The 24,823-nt window shown below is 39.3% G+C and overlaps 1 protein-coding gene across 3 annotated transcripts; it reads left to right on the top strand.

Annotated features, from left to right (window-relative positions):
- Positions 1-5,707: 5,707 nt before the first annotated feature.
- Positions 5,708-15,341, top strand: slc38a2 (solute carrier family 38 member 2). 3 transcript variants are annotated; one of them, XM_066724639.1, is made up of 16 exons: positions 5,708-6,060; positions 7,030-7,257; positions 7,497-7,578; positions 7,722-7,840; positions 9,511-9,584; positions 9,678-9,770; positions 9,891-9,972; positions 10,325-10,407; positions 10,626-10,684; positions 10,818-10,991; positions 11,121-11,200; positions 11,377-11,477; positions 11,820-11,944; positions 12,048-12,192; positions 12,408-12,505; positions 12,997-15,341. In XM_066724639.1, exons 2-16 carry the CDS (start codon positions 7,127-7,129, stop codon positions 13,099-13,101), a joined length of 1,551 nt encoding a protein of 516 aa, XP_066580736.1. In that variant the 5' UTR covers positions 5,708-6,060; positions 7,030-7,126; the 3' UTR covers positions 13,102-15,341. The 3 variants fall into 3 exon arrangements, with proteins under 3 accessions (XP_066580736.1, XP_066580737.1, XP_066580735.1); XM_066724640.1 differs by having other exon boundaries at positions 7,020-7,257; positions 7,725-7,840; XM_066724638.1 differs by having other exon boundaries at positions 7,020-7,257.
- Positions 15,342-24,823: the final 9,482 nt, after the last annotated feature.

Raw genomic sequence — 24,823 nt, 5'->3', positions numbered from 1 at the left:
TCTTTTATATCAGTGTTGCTTACAGACAGCATTGTTTTCCATCCATTTCCTGATATAACAGGGCATATATTTAACTAATTAAGTTGTTTTCCTGAGCCCCACCTTACAAAGTCCTGGCAGTACGGGCAAAACCCACGCGATTTGTCAAACAGGGGGGACTTGGGGTGCTGGCGATTTGTTGACTGGGGAATGGTGGACGAATAACAAAATACAAGGGTATACACAAAATTCCTTTTAAATTACGTGGGCATGTGCGTATGCCCTCGAATACACCACTGAACCCCCCATACTGCCACTATATGTATATAAATGTGTTTCTTACTGTAAATTCTGTATAATTTCTAGTAGTCTCTATTGAAATTTTCTCAAAAATAATTTAAAAGAAAGGAAAAATGGCTCCTAAAATGAGAAGATGTCCTTGTTCCAGAGAGTTAATTATCTTAATTCTACAGCCAAGGGATTTCAAATACAGCAGGAGGATACTAGAAACCTGCTCACAACAATGACCAGATATGAACCGCATTGAGCAAGAGAACGTTATCTTCGTTATCAATCAATCCTTGTGAAATAATCCTGGAAAGCCGTTCTATGGGACACACTAATACAGGCATTACAGACCAGTGCTGCTTATCACATCCAGACAATATTGTAAGGAATAATGTAATTGTATGTTGTAAGTCGCCCTGGATAAGGGTGTCTGCCAAGAAATAAAAATAATAATAATAATAATAAATGCTGAAGCTGGGGAAATTCCACCCTTATAATATTCCATCAGTTTAAAGTTGTCTCCCCAAATGTTCTTGGGTATTGTCCTAATACAGGTAAATGCAGATGGCTGAGCAGGGGGGTCTCTGGTATCTATACGAACAAAAGATTGATGAGGAGACAGTTTGCTTACCAGTCTTGTATCAGTAGCATATCAAAAGCTATTGATAAAGATGAGTAAGGAGACAGTCTGTCACTCTTGGGAGGGGTGAGTTAATCACATCCGAGAAAGGTACGGGTGAGGAGAATGAGTGAGCTGTTACCCTGGAATCTGGGAGCAGACTTCCTACATTGAAGTCCAGCTCACACCATCGTGTCTGTGTATCAAATGCTGGAGGCTTCTCTGAGTCATCAGGCATAGATGAGTTGCTGACATCACAGCCTAATGGGAAAATGAGATGGAGGGATCCTTTGAACCTTGAAACAGGCATTATTTCAAGCACATTCAAATGGGTATGAAAACAATTGCATCTACACCCACCATGGTGTTCCTCACAGCTCTGTTTTTGTTGATTTCAATTTTGCACCACCTGTCTTTACAAGGACCATCAATTTCAATGCATTTTGAATTTCTTCACCCTGTATTAAGCCGGCTGATCAAATATGCTGAAGATGCTTTTATCTGATCATATAAAGACTGGGATTCAACATAAGCAAATGAAGAAATGCAGTTGGGGTTGGATGGATTGGAGTCAGCAAAACAACTGGAAGGCCTTGTGTGTGATGACCATTGAGTTTCGTTACTTGAAAGCCCGTTGACCAATATAGAGATCTTTTTATAGCATTTAAACATTCACTTATCTTTTGAAAAAATGTAATCATAATTTCAACGTTTGCATTTTTTCATTTGGTGTTGTTCTCGAACCACAGTTGCCAGGCTTTGGTCAATTGGGAATGTAAACAATGACTAGACATAATTATCACAGCCCAGAGACAACCAGAGGAAAATTAGATTGCTTGTCATGTTTCCAGTGGAGTAATTATAGCATATACACAATCCACTAGGTAAAAGGTGAATCTTCACTCCAGTTTTAAGTCTTCAGCTGACAGAAATAAGTTTTTCTCTGGTATTAGCCTCTACTTTGCTCCATTCATTTTTCCTTCAATCCTAACAAGCTTCCCAGTCCCTGCTGAGAAGAAGCATCTCATAGCATGATGCTGCACCACCAGGCTTGACTGTAGTTGGTGTTGGTGTTGACTGGGAGATGTGCTCTGTTGGATCTGCACCAGATGTAACACTCCTTATTTAGACAAAAAGTTTAAATTGTATTTTGCAGTATCACTCAGGTGCTTTGTTGCAAACTGCATGTGGACTTATTTTTAGTATTGACTTCCTTCTGCCCACCAGTTTTGTAAAGTGATTCTGGATATGAACATTCTCTCCCATTTCAGCCATTGACTCAGTAGCTTTATCAAAGTTGTTGTTGCCCTCACAGTTGCATCCCTCACCAGTTTCCCGAAATTAACTAACAGGGGCTAAATACGCTGCTTCATTATGAATGGCTCCTCACCTCTATAAAACAGACCCTTTAGGAAGAAAATGTGAGTGAAAAATCAAACAAACACAAGTAATCAAAAAGCACTGAAGGAAGTTAACAGCTCCAAAGCAAATTGATCACAATTCACAGTGGATGACACCCATCTCAACACATGCTTCACTTTTATGCACACAATACACATGCACTGTTCTGCATGCATAAAAAGAAAAGCTTATGTTGAAGGCATCAACATATACTACTGCACTGCCCTAAGACATGTGCTGCAATGTCTCTCCAAATTGCATCATTGGCACTGGGGTCCATGACTAACACATCTCATCTGCAACCCATTCAGTGTGTGTATAAATAGTCTAAATGCACCTTTTCAATTTATGCTTTGTTTTTGTTAACAATTGGTATTTATTTTAATATGTATTTTTGTCATTAGTTTGTAAATCAATTTTCTTTATGTCTAAAACCAGACACATGGATCCAGGACAGTGGATCCATGTTGAGGTCACTAAAAGTGCAAATTAAAATTAGACTATTGTATGTATAAAAGGTTTCTTGAGAAACATCATCTACATTGTAAAATGCCCACATTGACGGTATACCAGTATGCATCTCAAAATAAACGCTGCCTCACAGAATAGTACAGAGCAGTGCTCACATGTTAAGGTCATTGAAAGTTCAAAGTAAAAATACATGAAAGACTGCACGTTGTTCAGTGTGTGGTTGTAGACATCTCAGTTTTAGTACGCAAATGATGGACAGACATTTAATTTATATGATCTACATATTGCTGTACCAATTGTCACCACAACATTTCAAAGAAGTGGGGGTACTGTGCTGTTGGACCAATAATATTGAGACAACTTAGTGGTGATATAATGTGTAATATCACACTGTGTTATTCTTTCTAGTTCTTTCACAGTTGTCATTTAGTGATTAAGTGATTAGTGTTTTTTATTCTCCATTGTTTTCCATTTTACTTTTTTTTTTGCTAGCTTACAGACAATCCAAATCCAATGTTTGATAAAACCATGCACAATTTCTTCCTAAATTCATTTACATTCATTTAGGAGTTTAACATTTTTTTCATCTCTCACTTCTAGTTGTTAAATTAAAAGCAGCCCCTAAATTGTAGTTTGTACTGGGAGTGTCTGGTGTGGTTAGCGTGATTCATTCAGAGAAGTTAAATTACAGTGTGCTGTCATATTATTATATCCAGAATACTTACCTTTGCTTATATAAACAATCACAATTTAACTACAATTATACTTATTATTTTTGATTACATGCATACAAAAATACTCATTAACATTTGCTTTGATGTTATATTAGTAAATATCAACAGTGCTCTATGCTATGTCAAAAGGACCATTCTCTACCACTTTTTACTTTACTATCTTTTCAGAAAGCATTGTTTTGAATAGTTGGTACTGTTTGACTGTTAAAGTACTGCATTTATTCTATTAAACAATTACTTGGAAGAGTGTTTTTTTAATGCAAACGCCTTATTAAATCTTCACTCTAGTCCCTGCATTGTGTATGACTATAGAATTAAGGTCAGTTAAATTCAGTGGAGCTGCAGTGAAGCGAGACAGTAGGTGAAATAAATCTGAGAATGTATTTAAAAATATGTTTAGATAGTTATTCCAGTATGGGACTGCAATCAATCAATTTCAGAAGATGTGCTACACCTGAATCTGAACCTTAGAAATTGTCAATTCTCTTCAGTTTGTATAGATTTTTATTTTCCTTTTTGGAAAACTTTGGCCTAATTTATCATTCATTAGTCTGTATTTGGGAACATGCTGAGTCATGTAATCTTGCAAGATCTTTTCCATTGAAGAAAATCACTGACTCCTCCCACAGGTTGGGCGACACCTACTAAATTTTGCACAGTCATTCAACTTGACACCTAGTAGTTGGTTGCTTGAGGTATATATATATATATATATATATATATATATATATATATATATATATATATATATATATATAATGAGCATGAACGCGCCTCCTTTATAGTACATCTACAACTCAACTCTAACTTAGGTTAGCATTCGACTACTGATGTTTCTCCGAATTATCTAAATGTATCTAAATTATACTACTTTCATTATAAACTATCACTGATATTAATTAACCTGCATACAAAATAAGACATCCAATAATAGATCATGCAAAAAGTACTGTCACGCACAAAGAGTTTATGCCTCTCACACTTTAAATTGAGTTCATTGGGATTTAAACCTAGATTATTGAGTGTGGTTTGCCCCCAAGTGAAATAAAGCCCTTGCTATGAGTTTGATTAAATTAAGAGAGAAAGGGATTGTTGAGAAAATGTGTTTTAAGAATGACGTATATCATACAAATAAATACATCGATCATATTTGGAACAGATCCCATTACATGATGTGCATAAACGCAGTAATAAAACAATGTGTGCTTGTCGAAGGTTTAAATGAAATTGCGACTGCGTCATTATACGGTTTACTTTCCATTACAATGTAATACAATAATATCATAGTCTAGTGATAGACGAATATTGTAATAATTTGGAGACATGGCAGATTTTTTAAATGATTTGAATTGGGTAATTGGGATTTAACAGCTTGTCAGGGAAAAAAATACAACATTTAAGTTGGGATAATTAATTACAGTGGTTGTAGATGGCATACCTTTAAAACAAGAAAGAAAGAGATTGTGATGAGGCTGAACAATGTCACATGATGACCCTGCGTCCTAATCTCCTTTGGGATGCGCTGGGGGACAGACCCACACCAGCAGAGGACACTCGTCATTTCCCTCTAGTTACTAACAGCTGCTGCCTTGTTTCCCTTTTCCGACCAGCAATGGTAATGTATTGAATACACGAGGAAATTACACATTCAGATGCAACCGACACAATCCTCAGAACTCAATTGTGTGTTTTTTTCTTCTATACTGTTTTATGTTGTATTTGTTTTAGTGGAAAACATTACCAACCAGAAAAAGAAAAGAAAGGAAACGTCATGATGATCTCGTATAGCCGTCATGCGTTTTCTCGGAAGGAAATGCGCCGTAAAATAGTATATGTGTGGGAGAATAAAATGGTGTAAACGTGAGTGTTTGCGCATCTGTTGATCCACAGGCAATTCCTTTTTCCATTTTTATAAGATAGACAAGCATCGAGAGAGAGAGAGAGAGATGGAGATGGAGGCGTTACATTGTCCCGTGTTTGTACACAAAACTCGTCATAAGTAGTGGGCAATCCTTGCCAGTAGCTTTACATCATTGGTCCTTTTCAAGTAGCGCAGATGTCCGCAGATTTGCGCGGGCTCCACCAATGAGATCGTGGGATTGTGCAAAACTACGCAGAATTGCGGAAATGTGCGCTCCAACAATAAGACCATTGGTTCCTCCCTCCTCAGTCAAGGCTGATGCAACTGTGGCTTTATAAAGTGACGGCAGCCGGCTCCACAACTTACAACAACGTAGAAATCAGCGTGACAACATCTTGGGAAATAAAGCCTCCATTTAAAAGAACAATCTAATTTATTTTAGGATATCCTCAATTGAGCGTTTTGTTTTACATCGTATTTATTTGGTATTGTATTGCGGCTGATTTTTTTTTTTTGAACATAGCTTTTTGTTTTCTGTGTGTGTATTAAGAAACCCAGTGCTCGGTGTTATTTAATTACACAATCCGTGAATGACCGCTGCATTGGATTTCTTCAGTCGGTGAAGGATTAAAAACACTGAACCCAAACCACCGCCGACACATTTGTTTCCAGTCAAAGGATTTTAAAGAGCCGCTGTTCTGCCCGAGGTAAGAAAGATGGTTACCGGCTTTTTTGAAGATCAATGTCAGGGGAATGAAAATGGATACACAATTGTAGCCCGTGATTATCCTAATGCCGCCGGGTATGTCTCGGTCGTGTGAATCTGTGATTTATGTCGGATATGTGGTTTCATTAGAGTCGGTGCGAATATGGAGGGCTGCATCCACTATGGTGGTTATTGTTGGCTGTATGATTACAATATAACCCTTTTCATGCGTCTTGTGTGTTCATTGAATGCGCTGCCCTTCAGGTGGAATTAGCCGCATCCAGACTGGGGCCCAGGAAATGAATAAATAAATGAGCCGAGCCGTAGCACAATGCCGCCGCAGTCTGGTGACGAGTGATGTCCATGTTGCCGGGTGAAGACGGGTGGGGGTGGAGCACCCAGGCGCTTTCAACAGTTGCTCGCATTGCACAGCCTCTGCACATTTATGCGCATCTGTTATACATGCTGCAGTGCCCCCCAGTAGCGGCGGCGGGGCGAGCCCAGCACCGGCCAGCACGTGCCTTTGTTTCCCTGCGGCCCCCCCGCCGCGCGCCGGGCTCGCGCTCCGCCGCGGAGTAAAGCGAGAGTGGGCTGTCCCCCCCCACCCCCACCCCCCCAGTCAGCTTTTGTGTTGCAGAAATCTTTCTTTATTGATATAACCTCGCATGCATGCATTGAATGGCGTTAGATTGTGTTGGCTCGCCTGATTTTCAACCTCCCGTGTTCTTAATGTTTTTCATTGATTTGTATGTCTGGGTGGGGAGCTGTTGGGTTTTTACATGGCAATGCAAATGATGGCTGGTTGGGCAGGAACCTCGGATGCCGGCTGGTATTTTTCCATTCCTTGCATGAGTCCGCCCCTCTACCCCCCCCCGCGATGATCACATGACTCCATCGAGGATGCTGCTGCTGCGGCGCAAGCGAGCATTGCCCACTATTGATTATTCAATGTCTCCTTAGGGACGCGCAGTACAGCGCAGTACAGCACAGGCAAGGACAAAGCCAGCGCAGCCCGCAGCCCGCAGCCCAGCCCGCAAGACCCCTTTGGATTGGGTTTGATTTCTAAGATGAAGCAAGGCACGGCAAAGACAGAGATGAGCCGCTTTAATATCTCCCCGGACGAGGACAGTAGCTGCAGCTCCAACAGCAACGAATACGGCTACCCAGAATGTCCCACTAAAAAGGTCCCTATTACCAGGTGAGAAACGCTAGTAACAGCACATGTATGTGTTATGAACCAAATTAGCTCATCAGTTTAATACAATTATTAAATAAACCCGGGAAACCTTGAGTCGAATGGGTGGCAACCTGCCAGCAAATTTAAATTCTAGTATGAAGGGCATATTCAGAAACGTAGGCTAAATGTTATAGATGCACTGCTACTTGATTCCTAAGCACTATGTTACATGCTATATTTCCCCTTTTCTTTTCTTTTAGTCAATATCAAGATATGGATCCAGAGAGTCAAAATTTCCTCCCAGACTACCACCTTGGGAAGAAGAAATATGAAGCTGAATACGTAAGTGTTTTGACCATCTTGCAGTTCTCCACATTTGTGTAATCTCCTGCAGTGGAGAGTCGTGTTGCTGCTGCTGACATTTAGTGGTGATTTGCCAGCCGGCGCTTTAGACCTAAAGTGTGATCTGCGTTTTTCCTACCCAGCAGAGTCCTGGCACCACTTCCTTCGGCATGTCCGTGTTCAACCTGGGCAATGCCATCATGGGCAGTGGGATCCTCGGCCTCTCGTATGCCATGGCAAACACTGGAATTGCTCTTTTTGTGTAAGTAGTCGAGTATCACAGCTGCGTTCACTTCAGCGAGAGACCTCTGATCAGGCAACGCTATGCTGGGCTGACTGCTGCAGTTTTCTGCAGAGAATTGACACCGAATATGTTGGCATATGATGGGGGGGGGCGACGACACGGTAATAGACCAATGGATGTAAATGCCTACAACACTGCATATTGCCTCTATAGATGTAAAAGGATTAAACTATATGGAAGGGATCCGTCACAATTTTCAGCTTCATGAGAGGACACTTCTCTAATTGAGGGATTTCCAAATAGAATCTACAATATTTAAACTCCTATCTGCAATATGGTTGGATAAGTCCTTTACATGGCCTCTCTTGGTTGAGAAAGAAGTGAATTCCCCAAATCTACATGTAGTATTTGTCCTGTGTGCATTCTGAATGAAAAACTGATCATGTGGTACTGCCACTCAATTTCCAGTAACTAGTGTTTACAAACAGAGCTTGCACCATCTGGCTGCACATAGTACACTTTGGTTTCATACAACTAAGTGGAAAGAAGCAGCTTAACGTTTTAATCCCCTGCAATCAGGGCAAGGCCACTTCATATTATATAAAGGTTTAAAGACATGGGCTTTATTTTCCCTCCAAATACATACATACATTCAAAAAAATTGTGTGTATGTATATGTATATATATATTACTTCCATATGAAACCTTCACAAATTCAGCTGTTTAAATCTGGGTGTGATTATATTATACATATATACAACTCTCCATAGAAAATGGTAAACCTCTCCTACATTTTAATGCTACTCTACATCAATTAAATTCTTCCGGAGAACGTCTGCATGTGCCAGTTACTGTTCGTATTTGTAAACATGTAATCTGTCAGTCATGTATGTATCATCGTAGCAGTTGCTGCTAGTTGTGAGCGTGGCTCGTCAAAAATTTTCGTCACTGCTGCCCTCAGTCTTTATGATCTGAACAGAGCTCCCATAATGCAGATTAGAGATAATGACAGCCAGGTTTATTTATAAAGAGTGCGCAGGCTTTACTTGTTGTGCATTCCATAGTGTGACAGTAATAGGATATGTAAAGTCACATGGAATTCGTCTCTTAGGGGATATAAAATGAGACCACGATACAAAGGGTAAAGTATTGCTGGGAATTGGATGCAGTTCTAGAAATAGGCCATGCATATGTCAAGAGACACCCTGATGTAATTGTGACAAATGTATAAGAAAAAAAATCATACCCTGGTCTCCCTAAGTCTTGCACCTCTCAATTTATGTGTTATTGACTGTTTGTTGGGACTTTTTCAAACTTTAAAATGTTGCAGAAACCAGGAGCTTGGTTTTCACTTCAAAGTAATGGCACACCATTAATAATAATAATAATAATAATAATAATGGGTGTTTACCAAGCCCTTTTCCCTGTTTGGACAAGTAACGGAGCACTAGGGAACCCTCCCTATCCTTTAAAGTTGCACAATCTTTGCCAAAAAATGTCACTACTTCCAGAAAATACCGAGTGATTACTCAATTGTTGTAACTACACAGATTCCTCATTGCAGTGTAGTTTCACTGGAACTGACAATCTTTCTAAATGTAGAGAGTGCATTATAATGGTAACTAATGTTCGTTCACATTATGGGGGAAAAAATCTAATCTTATTTTTTTATATTCTTTCTTTTGTAGGATTCTACTGGTTGCTGTATCAATCTTTTCTCTGTATTCTGTGCATCTGCTGTTGAAAACTGCTAATGAAGGAGGTATGTTTTGTCTTGTTTTTACATTGAGTTCATTTAGGTTTTAATTTTTAGTGTGCATTAAAATTAATTCTGTCACCGTTTCAATTTCTTTAGGTTCGTTAGTTTATGAACAGCTTGGGTACAAGGCCTTTGGAATGCCTGGGAAGTTGGCTGCTTCATGCTCTATTACAATGCAAAACATTGGAGGTAAATAAATGTCACGTCTTAATTTCAATGTATTGTACTCCCCATGAGCTGCATGTGAATATTTTCTGTTAAGTCAATCACAGGCTAAATTTAACATGATTTTTCCTTTCTTGTTTGCAGCAATGTCAAGCTATCTCTACATTGTGAAATATGAGCTACCTATTGTAATCCAGGCATTTCTGGGTATTAAGGAGAACACTGGGTACGTACAAAACCTATTTAGTCATTTCCCTTTTTTCTATAAAAGCATGAGCGTTTTAAAACTGTTTTGCTCTTGAAATCACTTCTGTTTCTTCTCAAATGTTTGTTTGCCTGTGACTTATTAATGTTCCTATACAGACAGTACTTTTTGCCATGTAGTGTAATTCCTGGTTAGATATAATAGACTCAAGTAAACTAATTCATGTAAGATTTATTTCATTTTATTTTTTAATTCTCCTTTAATGTTTTTGTATATCCTAACCATTTGTCAGTAAAAATAATGGAACTTAACAGAAATACACCCTTTTAGCTTTCGAGATAATTAATTTTAATTTGCTCTGTTGTATTTTCAGGGAGTGGTACATCAACGGGGACTACCTTGTGCTCTTAATATCCGTGCTAATTATTCTGCCATTGTCCCTGTTGCGAAACTTGGGTGAGTAAATATCTAAGGTGTCATGTTACAATACACTGCATTGCTCCTTTTTAAAAAAAATTATATACCTGGTGCAGGCTGGACATGTTGTCATGTGAAGGTGTGGAATGTAAATATTCTTCATCCGTCACACCAGTATTGAGTAATAACATACAAAGGGAATGGAAATGGAGTTCTTGTTCTTTCACTTATTGTGGTTTCTGCATTTTCTTTCTCAGGTTATCTTGGGTACACCAGTGGCTTTTCCCTGCTTTGCATGGTCTTCTTTGTGATTGTGGTAAGGACATTTTGCAGTATATATCTATATCAAATAGTCAGATTGAAAACTTATTTTAACTATTAGATTTATGAAGTATATTATTGGTCTTTTAATAGTATTTCATTCTGAATGTTGCTTTTGTCATGTTTAGGTTATTTATAAGAAGTTCCAGATTCCCTGCCCCATGACGCTTGAGAAGGATGCAGTGAACATGACTCTAAACCACACACTGGTTCACTTATCTGAAATCCATGAGAGGATGAAGAATGTGACTCCTTATGATGAAGATGTGTGCACGCCAAAATATTTCGTTTTCAACTCCCAGGTATGTGCTTTTATAAGCCTTTCACCCCAGTGGGAATTTGTGAGATTGATGTGCCCAATAACAAAATCTCACACAGTAATTTAGGAGCCTGAATCGTCTTATGCTAAAGTCTCTCTTTTCATTCTTTAGACGGTCTATGCTGTACCTATCCTGACCTTTGCCTTCGTGTGTCACCCTGCTGTGTTGCCCATCTATGAGGAGTTGAAAGAGTGAGTAAATCAGATATTGAATGTATTATAAAAGTACTAAGTGCTCTTAAATTAAGTTTGAATATGATGATTGTTCAAATGCCATCTGACTGCAAGTGTTCTGTTTTGGAACTTAGAAATTGCATATAAAAAATATTATTTGAATAAAAGTTTAAAAATCTTCCATTTCTCCACAGTCGTTCCCGCAAGAGGATGCAGAACGTTTCTAATGTTTCCTTCTTGTCCATGTTTATCATGTACCTGTTGGCTGCTCTGTTTGGATACCTGACCTTCAACGGTGAGTCTCCAGCCAATGGTCCTAGGAGTAGGTGACTCAAACGTAGGGTATTTCTCCTGACCCTTTAATAAGAGTCATGGTCCCTAATGGCTACCATTTTAACTGTTGCGATTTAGTCATCAAAGCAATAGTCCAGTGCAAGATTAAAAGGGCAGAGGTTGCCCTTTTGACGCTGTGATTGTTCAAGGCAGATGACGGGGCCTGGCTCTGTTCCACAGCCGTGCTTGTCAACTTTTTATATAATAAGCTGTCACTGTTTAATATAATTACAATCTGTTTGAAATGCTAAAGGGATCCAGTTAGGCATTCTAGTGTCTAATTTGCTTTTGTTTCCTTCAATAGGGAATGTGGAGCCTGAACTTCTTCACACCTACTCCAAGGTGTACAAGTTTGATGTGGTCCTCCTTATCGTGCGCCTGGCCGTGCTGACAGCTGTTACTTTGACCGTACCTGTGGTGCTCTTTCCTGTAAGTATTTTGTTTCAGTCCCTACCCAGTCATGAATGGTGTTTTGCAGTTTGGTGTGATTTCATTTTTTTTCTAAATTGTGGTGATTGCTGCTTCTCCTCAGATCCGTACCTCAGTTAACCAGCTGCTATGTGCCTCCAAAGACTTCAGCTGGATCCGTCACACCATTATTACCTTTCTTCTCCTGTGTGGAACCAACGTGCTTGTGATCTTTGTACCTACAATCAGGGACATCTTTGGATTCATTGGTACGTCCATGTTAGTTTTGTTTCCCAGTCCTGTAACTGATATATTATTGAGAGTAATTGAGTAGGATGTTGAATCTATCCATACTTCAATCTATCTGGTATAGTGCCCTTCAGAGTGCTTGACAGGTTAAAATTATCTATAGCTTGAGTGTGCTGGGGATAATAGGAATTGTTTCTGTTTTAGTTTTCTGATGGATTCCTTGTCCTTTTTACAGGTGCTTCTGCTGCTGCAATGCTGATCTTTATCCTCCCATCTGCATTTTATATCAAACTGGTGAAGAAGGAGCCAATGAAGTCAGTCCAGAAGATTGGGGTATGCAGATACTTGTATACCAACCATATACTGTCAATAAGTAAATCTTTTTAACAGGTTAGGTTGCATGGAAAACCACTGAAGTATTCAGTGCTGCAGTGAAATGGAAATTAAGACCAAGTGGACACTTCTGTCTATATGAAAAGGAAAGATTAGATTTCAATGTAAGACAGTTGACATATGATAAAGAATATTGTATTACCTGTCACCATGTTATTGCTATAATGATTAAAATGTTTGTCATTCTGGCTGCCTTCCTTGCAGCAGTAGATGTGCTTTTAGTAGTTTACTGATGTGGAAAATCTAAATCAATTTAAGATCTTTGCACACAATATATGCATCATATCTATTCTACATAGAGCCCCTAGCTTTTCATGTAATTATCTCCCTCAAGTCAATATGGAGTATCATCCAGTCTTTTATTGGAGGGGGGAAAAAAAGTTCCCTTAGTGGGGTATAAACTAATTGGGGATTCATTATTTTCCCTGCAGGCAACAATCTTCTTGGTCAGCGGATTCATTGTTATGATCGGCTGCATGACGTTGATCATTCTGGACTGGACCCAAAGCCCTGCTGCTGTGCCCGACGGTCACTAAACACCAGAGAACAAACCGAGAGAGAGAGCTTGAGCCACATCTTAGGGCGCACACCGATTCCTCAGACCTTGCATAGCCGAGAACCGGATTTCCGTAAGCAAAACGGATCTGATTGTAAAGACTGCATTGCAAAAACGCGTAAACATTTGCTCACCAACAAACAATGAGCGGTGATTTATATACCATTCCGAGAGAATGTATTAAACTTTGTACAGTACGCTATTAGGCCACATGGATGGCATTTAAAACCTGTTCTTGTTGCAATTGTAATTTTTTTTTTTTAATGTGTGTTTTTTTTTTTTTTAGTTCACGGTACAGTATAGATTTTGATTGTGCCTCAAACAGGGACTTACAAGTAATCCAGTAAAATGCAGCCAAGACATTCAAGTTCAGGTACTAAAAGTGAATTTTGCATGGATTTAATGGACCATGTTTGAGCACTACTGAAATTAATATTGAAGCCTGGTCTATGAGTCCAATTTCACCTGGACAGCTACTGGGTTTCAAAGAAGACACTGAAAGACTATTAGTACGTAGACTTTAACCAAAAGTCCGTTCACATCTCATTTTACTATGCCAAAACTCTAAAGTAATACTTGGTTTGTTTTCAGAAGCATTCATGTTCACTACACTACTATTAACCTTGTCTGTTATTTGACTTAAGTATAAGACATTTTAAGTGTTTACTCCAAAGTCCTTTGACCTAGTCTATGGAAATCTTGTCTGCATTAGTAAAACCAAAAGCTTTAAAATGAATAATTCCCTGAAACCTGCCTGCAAGATCCATGACCTACACCCTTAAACCAAACTTCAGACAGTATAAACGTACTTACTGGAACAGTCCACCTTGTCTGCTGTTCTCACAAAGCATGTTTGTCATTACAGATGTGCTGGTGATGCCTAAAATACAGCTTTAATAGCAGGCCAATTAATCCTACTATGTATAAAGGGGTGCAATAATTTAAATACATTTTACCATCCTGGTACAGTTTTTTGTTTTGTTTTAAAGCCACCTGCTTTTGTGTCATTTGCAGTATGTAAAATGCTTTGAATGAAAGACTGCACATAAGTAGTAATATAATAATAATAAGCAGCTACGTAGAATGGCTTCCTGGTACTCAAGAAGAGCCAGTTCATGCAATGTGGCCATTAACCGCTTTAGGTTGCCGTAGCAATCTCTGGTCGGATTGTGATTTTATTTCCCCCCTCATCTGTTCAGTTTTTACAACCTTGTCAAAAATGTGATGTTTCTGGATTGATGGCAGCTTTATTTTTAACATTGTAAGACTTGTATAATGTGTATGGCTTCCTCAATCTGAGTTCATCCCTACCGAGTTCCCTCTGTGATGCGATCACGTCTGCCGTTATGTCGTCTCCTCGTTTTAAGAGTGATCTCACTGTGCTTCCGATGCAAATTTCACAAGTCGTCAGTGGTGTTATTGTCCTGCGATATTTATGGAACAGCATTAAATCAATGTAATTTAATCTATTTTACTATATTTATAAAAATGTACATATGTATATACTGGTTGAACTGTGTATATAAGCATTGTTTTCTTTTTAATTATTTTAACTTTTTGCAAGTTGTTGAATACTGTAGAGCTGTCAAAGGCTGGTACATTGTTGCATTACCTGCCTGTTGAGTTCTCCCACACGTGGACCAGCTAGCTTTCATTTTCATTTAACAGTAGTGGACGTTGTCACTCAGACCACTAATTGTACTTTTGCAAACTATACATATATTTTAAGTAGAAAGCACCAAAACTGAAACCTATAATGTATCTGAAGTTTATTTATTTTTTAATTTGTGTCCTCCTTTCACAGAGCACACACATGACAGTATTGTATTTTCGTGAACCTATACCAGGTCCAATTGAAATAAAAATGTCACTTCAGAGTTATGATGCTGATGATCACTGTAACATTCATTATCCTGAAATTAATGTAATCTTAGGTCTTATATATATATATATAAGACCTAATTACACTTGATAGAATTACTGCAGATAAACTGTGTAAATGAAGTCTTTATTTGCTAGTTTACAAATGGTTTGTCCTGCATACATGGTTTTTCTGTATTACATCGTGTATGCCATATTCAGTACTGTTGGAGAGCAAGTTATCTAGATGATTACCCAGGCAACGAGAGAGCATTACTATCAGTGCTACCCTCTTGTTTCAATGAAACATTATGTATATCCTGTAATTATGATGAAATAAAAGTTATAGATACCTAAAAACCTTTGTTTTTTTGGGGTGGGGGGTGTGTGGTTATGATTTTGCATTTTACAGTGTTGGGCATAAATTCACTGCTGCAGAGAAGGCTAATGTATTATTGTCGATTCCTGGGCAATAATTGGATACTTTTATTTTTAAGGGGATTGTTATCTTAAGACATAACAAGATGATACATTGTGTTTTGACTGGAAGAAAATAAGCAATCCCCATATCTACCACATGGCCTTGTCCATTGGAGCATACAAGCTAATGCTTTGAGAGACTGAAACCTAAACTATGATTTAATACAAAATGCCAGCAGGCTAGTAAAGTGACCATTGGGGCCTCAACCCACACACCAGCCAGGCACGTGCAGGGTGGGTGCCAAAAAAACAATGCACACTTGTTTAGTGCTAAATACTAGTAGGATGATTCAATATTGATTTGAGGGTGAAAACCAGGTTTCTAATCAAATATTACTAAAGCATGTGTTTTTTTTTTTTTTATAGATAATGTAATGTATCATGGGTTTTCAAAGTATAGTCTTCAGCCTTCAGATTAAACTTTGCCTTGTTTTGTCTCAAATCCTTGATCTAAATTCTCTCTCAAACGACTGGACTATAAGAAGATCTCTTTTTGGTGAGAGTGCATGGGAAATGTGCCCTGTTTTGTATACTGTAACTCTTTGTTCTCCAAAGCGCTCGGCAAATTTCACAGAAGTGTCCTTGGTAAGAACATAAGAGTTCCTCAGAAATGTCTGGAAAAGTACAGCAGAGAGAACAAACCACCCTTTATTCTTGCTGTATTGGTTTACACAAGAGACTGGTGTTAGTCTCTAAAACAAATTCCCTCACTTTCTGGTCAGTGTCTCAAAGCATTCCACACCTGTAGGGTCACTTTGTGTAATGTAAGGGGATGGATATTGAGGCCTGTCTAATATTACTACAGATTGTTTAATTTTCCCAATGTAATGCATTGGTAACAATCATTCAATGTATTAATTCAATTATATATCTGTACACTTTATCAATGAAACGTGTCATAACATTTCCCCTGATTATTGTAGTCTGTAACAACTACTACTCCTGCTTCCACATGATCACGAAGAGATATTTAGGAGTGTTTAGATATGAAAACATACTGTATTGAAGGGGAACTATGGCAGTCCCTAAAATGATTGGTTTATGTGTGTTAGTAGTAAAGTATCTTGTGATTTTTCAGTTCCATGCCATAATTTTAGTAACTAGTAAAGCTTTAAAGTGTAACCTTCCTCAGAATCATGGCTACGGTAAATAATGTGACGTTTCAACATTTACCAGAGAGCAGAAAGACTGCATCTATACAACAGCTCCAGATTTGTCTTCCTGCAGCAGCCTGGGATTCATTATGTTTACACATTGAGATGGGATGGGATAGCCTATAAACAGAACATTATCTGAATCATGCATTATTTACACTGTTGCAATGCAATAAATATATGAAATAAACGCCCATAACACATTCAACAATATTCAACTTATTTATTTACCATTATTCATATGATAATGTCACTGTTTATCTTTAATATTGTTCACTATTAATACATTACAATGATAAACGCTAAATGTAACATTGATAATTATGTCTGATCTGCCGACTGCATGCATTAGGCATGTAACTGTACTTTTTTCTTTCATGTTAACTATATATACAGATCACATTGTACTATTTTTTAGGCTTCTCTTGTGTTTTTTTTTCATTGACAGTACTACACTCTATAATTAAAACACAACCTTAAAGGATTTAAGTTGCATCTTCTGTATTTTTAAGTATCATTGGTTGCCTTATGTTGTCAAAAAATCCATTAACCAAAATTAAGTTAGACATTTTAAATAAAAACATTTTTTAACAACTGCAAAATGTCTGAGAGACAGTAAACTCATATGATAAAGAATACAGTCCATATTGGATATTTTAGTTGCTGTAATTAACCAGTACTATTTCGTTATTTTTTAAATGTTTCAGCCATTCAGTTGATGTCAAGGCAGCAGTGATGAAACCTGCATTTCTTCCATAAAAATGCAGTTCTTCAGTTTCCATGACAATACCAGACAATGACTTGACACGTGAGCAAATCGGAGGCCTGGCAGGGTGCGTCTGTTCCAATGTCTTTTCACTCCCCAGAAATGGGAGAAATGACGTCAGCCTCTTCTTTGAGCGTATGTGTCTAGGGTTATGCTGAGAAATGTGCCAGAAAGTTCTATTTTGACGTATTTGTCTCAAAGCATCTCTTAAGTCAGTCAAACGAAGAAATAACAGTGTATCTTGAATACCTTCCTGGACAGCACTGTCTGAACTCCTCTCCAGAAATCGACATCATTAACCAAATATTCCCTTGAAAGGCATGACTCCATAAGGGTACAGTGTGTTATAAATCCCGGGATCTGCGTGTGCTTACATGAACATGCGGGAGCAGGATGTGGCAGGGCTGATGATGACTAAACCCGACGTGAGTCTGAATGCCAATGGCTGCCTAGTCTCCTGTATGGGGGTGGCAGGAATCGCCATGGCAACCGCTCTCTGGGGGCAGGTGTTTCCCTTATCAAAAACAGCAACAATGGATTTCTGAAAAGCAATGGAAGGCGCTTCAGACGGTGAGGTGACTTATCTGACAAAACTTCTTATGTAGAAAAATCTGTTTTGCGAGGTTATTACTCACACGTTCTGTGACAAACAACACTAGGAACAGGTTTTTAAAAACATAATACACACTCAGACTGACGTGAACTAGAAATCAGACCTCTGGACAATCCTTTCACCATCTTTCTGAGAACCGTTAAGGAAGGAATACCCATCAAGAAAGGAGAAGTCTAACCTCTGCAGTCTTGTTTATTCTAGAGCGACCACCCATAGTGTCTACTAATTCTTTTTGTTTTCAGGTCAATCACATGAGCCGTCTCAAGTTCATGGGATATACATAAATAGAAAGCAGGTAAAGAGACACAGGATTTTAGATAAAGGATCACAAGGCTGAGACGTGAGACGCAGGTCTCTTAGCCGAGGGTCAGTTTCATGGCTCACACTTGATTGTCACTTCTGGTTATCATCAGTGCTCAGCTTCTTTATGTTGCATCTCACATCCCGACACTTCCTTGTTTTCTCTTCTCCTTTCCTGCAGAGGTTTGTGCTGAACTATTATGCTATGAACAAGATATGTGAATAAAATAAAATAAACTAATAGTGCTGTATTGTGTTCAATACTACTATTTCATGTAGCCATTTCTTTAAGGGTTCTACTGCCCAGACTTTGCGCATATCTGGAAACATCCGTGGCATTCAGATTTATGAGATGATTAAAGTAGGGCTCTGTCTATGATCAGGACTAATATTAATTGCCAGAACCCCTAATTGAGGCCAATCTCAGTTTGCCACTAATTGTTTTTACCGTTACTCATTATCAGACACAACCCTAACACTAACGAAAGCCTATATTTACGAGTTTATCCAACCCTATCCTTACATGAAACTTAATTGTAATTAATTGGGCTGGCTCAATGGTCAAATTAAACTGTACATCATCAAATGTTTTGGTTTTCTATACTCAAAATTACATAATGGGATTATTTAACAAATCAAAGTTGTGAGAAAAGTCGTGTGACTATCTGTTTCGCTGCATGAAAATATGAATATAAATGATGGAAAAAATAAGCAGAAAAACAAAACTGGTGTAGGATACTGGCAGGACTAGGAGACTCCACATCAGTTTTTCCAGGGTGGATATACAGTTAGGCAAAACACCCAAAGAACAAGCAGGAACTAAAGATAGCTGCAGTGCAGGCCTGGCAGAGCATCACCAGGGAAGAAACCCAGCATCTGGTGATGTCTATGGGTTCCAGACTTCAGGCAGTCATTGACTGCAAAGGATTTGCCACCAAGTATTGAAACTCACAATTTAATTCATGACTGTTAGTTTGTCCAAATACTTTTGAGCCCCTAAAATTGGGGAACCACATATAAAAATGGGTGTAATTCCTACACCGTTCACCCAATTTGGATGTAACTACCCTCAAGATGAAAGTCTACACTTAAAGCACATCTTGTTTCCTTTCAAATCTATTATGGTGGCGTACAGAGCCAAAAACTATGTCACTGTCCAAATATTTATGCACCTAACTGTATGTACTTCTACTTATAAGCAGTAGAGGTCCGTCAATAAGTATTAAAAGGTCTCCTATTTCACAAGGTAATTAGTTGTGGAATCCAGTGGAGGAATTCTCCAAGATCACCACCAGAGCTCACACTTGTCCCAGCTTCCCGTCTGTTTCCAACTGATTATTTGATAATTAATCTGTGCCTCATTGAACAACTACCTTAACCTGTTCCTTGTCTCCCCGCTCATCTGCTCCAAGTATTTAAACCCTTCCATTTCTCATTACCAGTGTGAAGTCTTGTTCGCCTCCTGAGCAACAGTCCAAGCCATATACCACTTGTTATTCCTTCCTGTGTTTACGACCTTCTGCTTTCTCTCCCATTGACGACTCCTGTTACGGACTGTTACCGTCTACCCCGAGTCCCTTCTGCCCTGGAACAACTCAGAGGAGCCAAACTTTACCAAACTGGACTTGAGAAGTGCATACATTCTCATTCGCATCAGAGAGGGCGACAAATGGAATACCACATTATCACCACTAGTGGTCATTATGTGTATCCCATCATGCCCTTTGGATTGGTGAATGCCCCTTTGATGTTTCAGGCATTTGTAAATGAAGTACTTATACCCTGACTGGAAACACCATCTTCTCAGGGGCTGCAGCAGAAGAGCCTCTTCCACAATGGCATCTTCATTTGCCTCTGTTGCCGGCAGTGCTGGGAGACAGTCCCGTAACCGTGGGCCAGAAGTGTGCAGTTCCACACCTCCTTGTCACTGGGCTCCTCCTGCATGACCCGCTTCAGACCTGGAGACACGAGGAGAGGACAGGCTAAACAAGCAGCACTGGTGTGTCTGAGTGTCAGAGAGAGCACAGCAGCAGGCCAATCGACTTTGCTCCAGGCCCAACGCACTGATACTCGCTCACATGCTCATATACCTAGGAGGATCTCATCTATCTGTCGAGTTCTGGGAAGCAGGGTCTCTGGGGTGTTTTTAAACAGGAACCCTAAAGATCAGAGAGAGCAACACTGAGTCACAATTCAACAGAGATATTGAGCAACACAAGGAAATGTCATCCTGGCTTGCAACAGTAGTTCCATGGAAACATTTAAATTCAGTGGTTTTCTCTGAGGATCTCCCCCCCAAACTGAAAAGCTAAGCGCAGGAATTCATTGCAGATTCATGCTGCCCAGGTGTTTATCATCTCCTCACCTATGAAAATGGCAGCGCTGGCTCTGACTTCAGGAAGTGTTCTGCTCAGGCAGTCCATGGCACAGCTGAAGGACCGGTCCAGGGTCTTGGGGAAATCAGACACCTAGAAAAACAGGGAGCTTTTGGTTCCCGAGCTCAAAACCACAGGGAGTCAGATTCCTGGACTCAAAGCAAAACTGGAACTAAAGAGCCCTGCACCAAACATGAAGTATCTTTTTGTCTTTCCTACGAAACTTCATAAACATCTGCCTCAAGCCCTGCATGATGCACAAGCCAAACTATTGCTTGTGTCATCTGTCTAGTGCTTGGTGCCATGTCATATACACATCTGTCTGTCAGGGCTTCTCTCTAAATAGAGCACATTGGAAACTGGTGTGACAGTAGGGTCTCAGGGAGATGGACAACTACAGAGAGTGGACAAACTAGAGTGACAGTGAAATGGCACCACGAGAAATCATCACCGCATTCAGCTCCATTAATTGTCATAATCATGTCACTGATTGATAGTGATTGATAGTGATTGATAGTGTAACAGCCAATTCAATTCCAGATGCCACTTTGCACAGAATGGCTATACTTACTAAGAACGTAGCAAAGTCATCCAGGAAGTCATGATAATCGAAATCCCCTTGGTCCTCGATCCTGGAGATCAGGATGGTGTTCAGTTTCAGTACTGACCCACTGTTGACCAGGGACCGGAGGCAGGCCTGCACACAAGACACAAGCTGAGCCTTAAAACTTGGCAATGATTTAATGATACAGCTTCACAATCTACAGCAGAACGTCTCCTGAAAGCCAGAGCACATCTCTTCTTGGCACTGTCTCATAGTGATGGTCGGCCCCACAACAGAATCACAGACAGCAACAGACCATCTAGAACTGTATTCATACTTTATTTTATTCTAGTTGGACAGGAATATTTCAAATTCTACATTTGTAACTTTCGTATATTCTTTGAAAGTCCCTGTAGTCCCTACTGCAGGGTTCTTTCCCTTTTCTCATCGACAAATTAAAGACTTTTTCAAGACTTCTTCCAAACTGCTTTATAAGATCTCAAGGCAAATCTGTAGCCACTTTCCGTATTAAACAACTGCATGTTTATAGAGTATTTTGACAAATACAGTGCAATTCTAATCAATAAATCAAAAAACAAATGCGCAAAGAATACATTAAAATATTTAATTAAACATTAAGTATTGTGTATGCTTTTCCACCCGCCTACAACATTGCACAGAAAAAACGATACCAGTTTAGAAGGTCAGAGAGAAATCGCTGTCTTTATAAACTGATTGTTGGTAAAAACACACTATCTGATCCATTTGACAACAATATTAGATTAAGATTCTCCAGTAACTTAAAATAAAAGTTTTATTGAAAGTACATACCCAGACGTCTAGCATTATTTGGTTGTGGTAAAGTACAAAACATTTGTGGTAAAATATTTGTATATACTCAGTGGTGATTCTAGGATTTTGGAAATGGGGGGGACACAAGGGGACCATGATTATTACAGAGGGGCTGATATCTGCTAGGGGGGTCTGGGGGCATGCTCCCACGAGCAGATATTTTTGTAAAATGGATTTTAAAAACTCAGTCTGTAAGCTAAGATTGAAGCAAATTACAAGGAAAAACGGGGCAATTCATACAAATCCAGCAAAAATGTACCACCATATTTGTTACCATTTGCTAGTGACAAAATTATTTAAAAATTGACATTAACACAATATGCAACAATGATACCTTATTGTCATAACACAATAGACCATATAGACAACTTCTCCACCACCCAAAAGTGCTTCGATATGGAAACATCCCTGAGCATTTGTTCAGTGCAAGTGGGAATGGTATTAGTGAAAAACATAGGCTCCCCTTAATATAAAAAAGAAAGAAAGAAAATGCCTGATTTGGCAGAATGGGTACACAATCCCTCCCCCAAAATTCACTGGAATCCATCTTTAACACTGTACATTAAAAAGCCCCATTTAACCCATTAGCTAAAGTTACTGCTCCCCTGGTAATTAGTTGAGCAGTATTTTAGTTTAGTAGTATTATTTATATATATATATATATATATATATATATATATATATATATATATATATATATATGCATGTTTGTTTTTGTTGATGAATTAATGTATATAAAAAGTATTAACTTTGCAGAAATACATTTTCACACTATAACAAGGTCTCACTCGTACGCTCCCTTCTCGTCTCAACCTCACCTTTTCCTTATTTTAATTGTTAACGCCCCAACAAAATAAACCTTCCTGACTGGTTGTTGAAGTCTTTAAAGACGTCAATCATTTATTAAAAACCAATAGTTTTTCGAAAAGGTTTGACATAGAAGAACACTATCACCTCACATATCATCGCTCATATATGATCGAATTGAAGCGGTGCCGGGGCGGAAGGGTTAAACTCGCAACCTGGGAACTGTAGTTCAGTGCTGGAAAAAGGACGAGCAGGCAAATCCGGACATTTTTAGATCATTAAAAAATCCGACCGGACGGAGATTAAAGGACCGAAAAAGTCAGGTAAAAACTGGATGTATGGGAACCCTAAACTAGTGCAGCTTAGGTATCACCATTAATCAAATTGTCAATGTCGTAGAAGAAATAAAATTCAGCACGGCAAGAGTATTTAAATTATCGATTTACCATAAACTGTCCTGTGTTGTCTTGAAGCTGCCGTGCAGTCTGGCTGTGGCTATGCGCATGCAGAGTGCAACAACAGCAACACTCTTGCCTGGTTTCTAACCAGGCAGAATACACACAAAAAAGGACAACTTTGGTAAAAGAAACTAACATACCCCTGTACATACTGGTCTGAAGACAGGGCTGTTTGTGTTGCATACGCAGAAGTCTAGCTGCTCGTAATTCGTGCTGTGCTGGGGTGTGGTTAATGTAGTGCTGGGGTGTGCAGCGCTCACTGCACCTCCATGGCAGGGTAGATGATGGTATTTTAAAAAAATTACAATATGTATTTTTTCAGTAACAATGTGAAGAAAGCGAATGTCATTTTTGTCACAGTCTAGGCTTGGGGAGGTTTGCAGTCACGATGCTGCAGTGCTGTAGTAGTAGAGCAGTGTGTAAAACTGGGCTGAAACACACCGTAAATAACTTCCAGCCCAGTGTGTGGTCTGGGGTTGAGAAGAAGGTGAATACAAACTTTGTGTCAAAGCAGAAAAAACAAAAACAAACAAACACATTATTAAAAAAAAAATGTAATTGCACCACAATCAAATGTAACTCCCCTGTCCTCTGGAGTGTACTGTAGTTAATATGACTAAAAAAAAATATATATTTAATTAAGTTTATTTAACAACAACAACAACAACATATAACCCATCGATTTCTAGGGCACAGTCTTGACTCCTGGTAGCTCATGATTAATATATAAGCGCTGAGGTTCTCCTACTGCAGTGCGCATAAGTGAGCTGAGGACGGGAACCCCGTGTATGAAGCAAATGTCGACAGTCGACTTTAGCATACATTATTTTGACAATAGAATTTCCGTACATTTCCCGAACTTACATTTAAATTTCCATACTTTTCCAGGTCTGGAAATCAGTCTTTTTAAATTCCATACTTTTCCAGATTTCCAGACCTGCGCAGAGCCCTGTACTGGGTTTGCCCAAGTTTGGGCAGGGCCACTGAGCTGCCCTTACCTGGGCCACCTCTGGGCTGGGGTCTCGAAGGTACAGCACCAGACGCACCAGCGCCCCCTGCAGCTCCTGCTCGATGTGGGCCGTCACTGCCTGGCACTGACACAGATCCCCCAGTATGTCCGCGCCAGCAGAGCGCAGCTCAGCATCATCCTGGAAACAGAGCAGGAATTCCCCCTGGCTTGATCAATTGATCAATAACACACATGTGTTCCCAGTATTTAAAAATGTGTGATTTGGGGTTTCCTATAAGACTAAGTGGATTGGGGCCCAGGGTTGGAGACCACTGGAGTCGAGACAATACGGGAAAATAACCGTGTCAATGTGTTTGAAATGAGCCGAGGCTGTAGCGCAGGCGAAATCCCCAGCAGAGCTCTGTAGGACAGACATTAGATGCCTGAGGAATGAAGAAAGGCCCATCAGAAGACTGGAATACAGTCAGGATAGGGGTCACCTGTGCAGCGGGGGCAGAAAGAAGAGCAGAACAACGACTCACAC

This window comes from Amia ocellicauda, chromosome 15 (genome assembly GCF_036373705.1).
Source record: "Amia ocellicauda isolate fAmiCal2 chromosome 15, fAmiCal2.hap1, whole genome shotgun sequence".
Taxonomy (NCBI): domain Eukaryota; kingdom Metazoa; phylum Chordata; class Actinopteri; order Amiiformes; family Amiidae; genus Amia; species Amia ocellicauda.
This window is presented reverse-complemented; position numbering and strand designations above follow the sequence as displayed.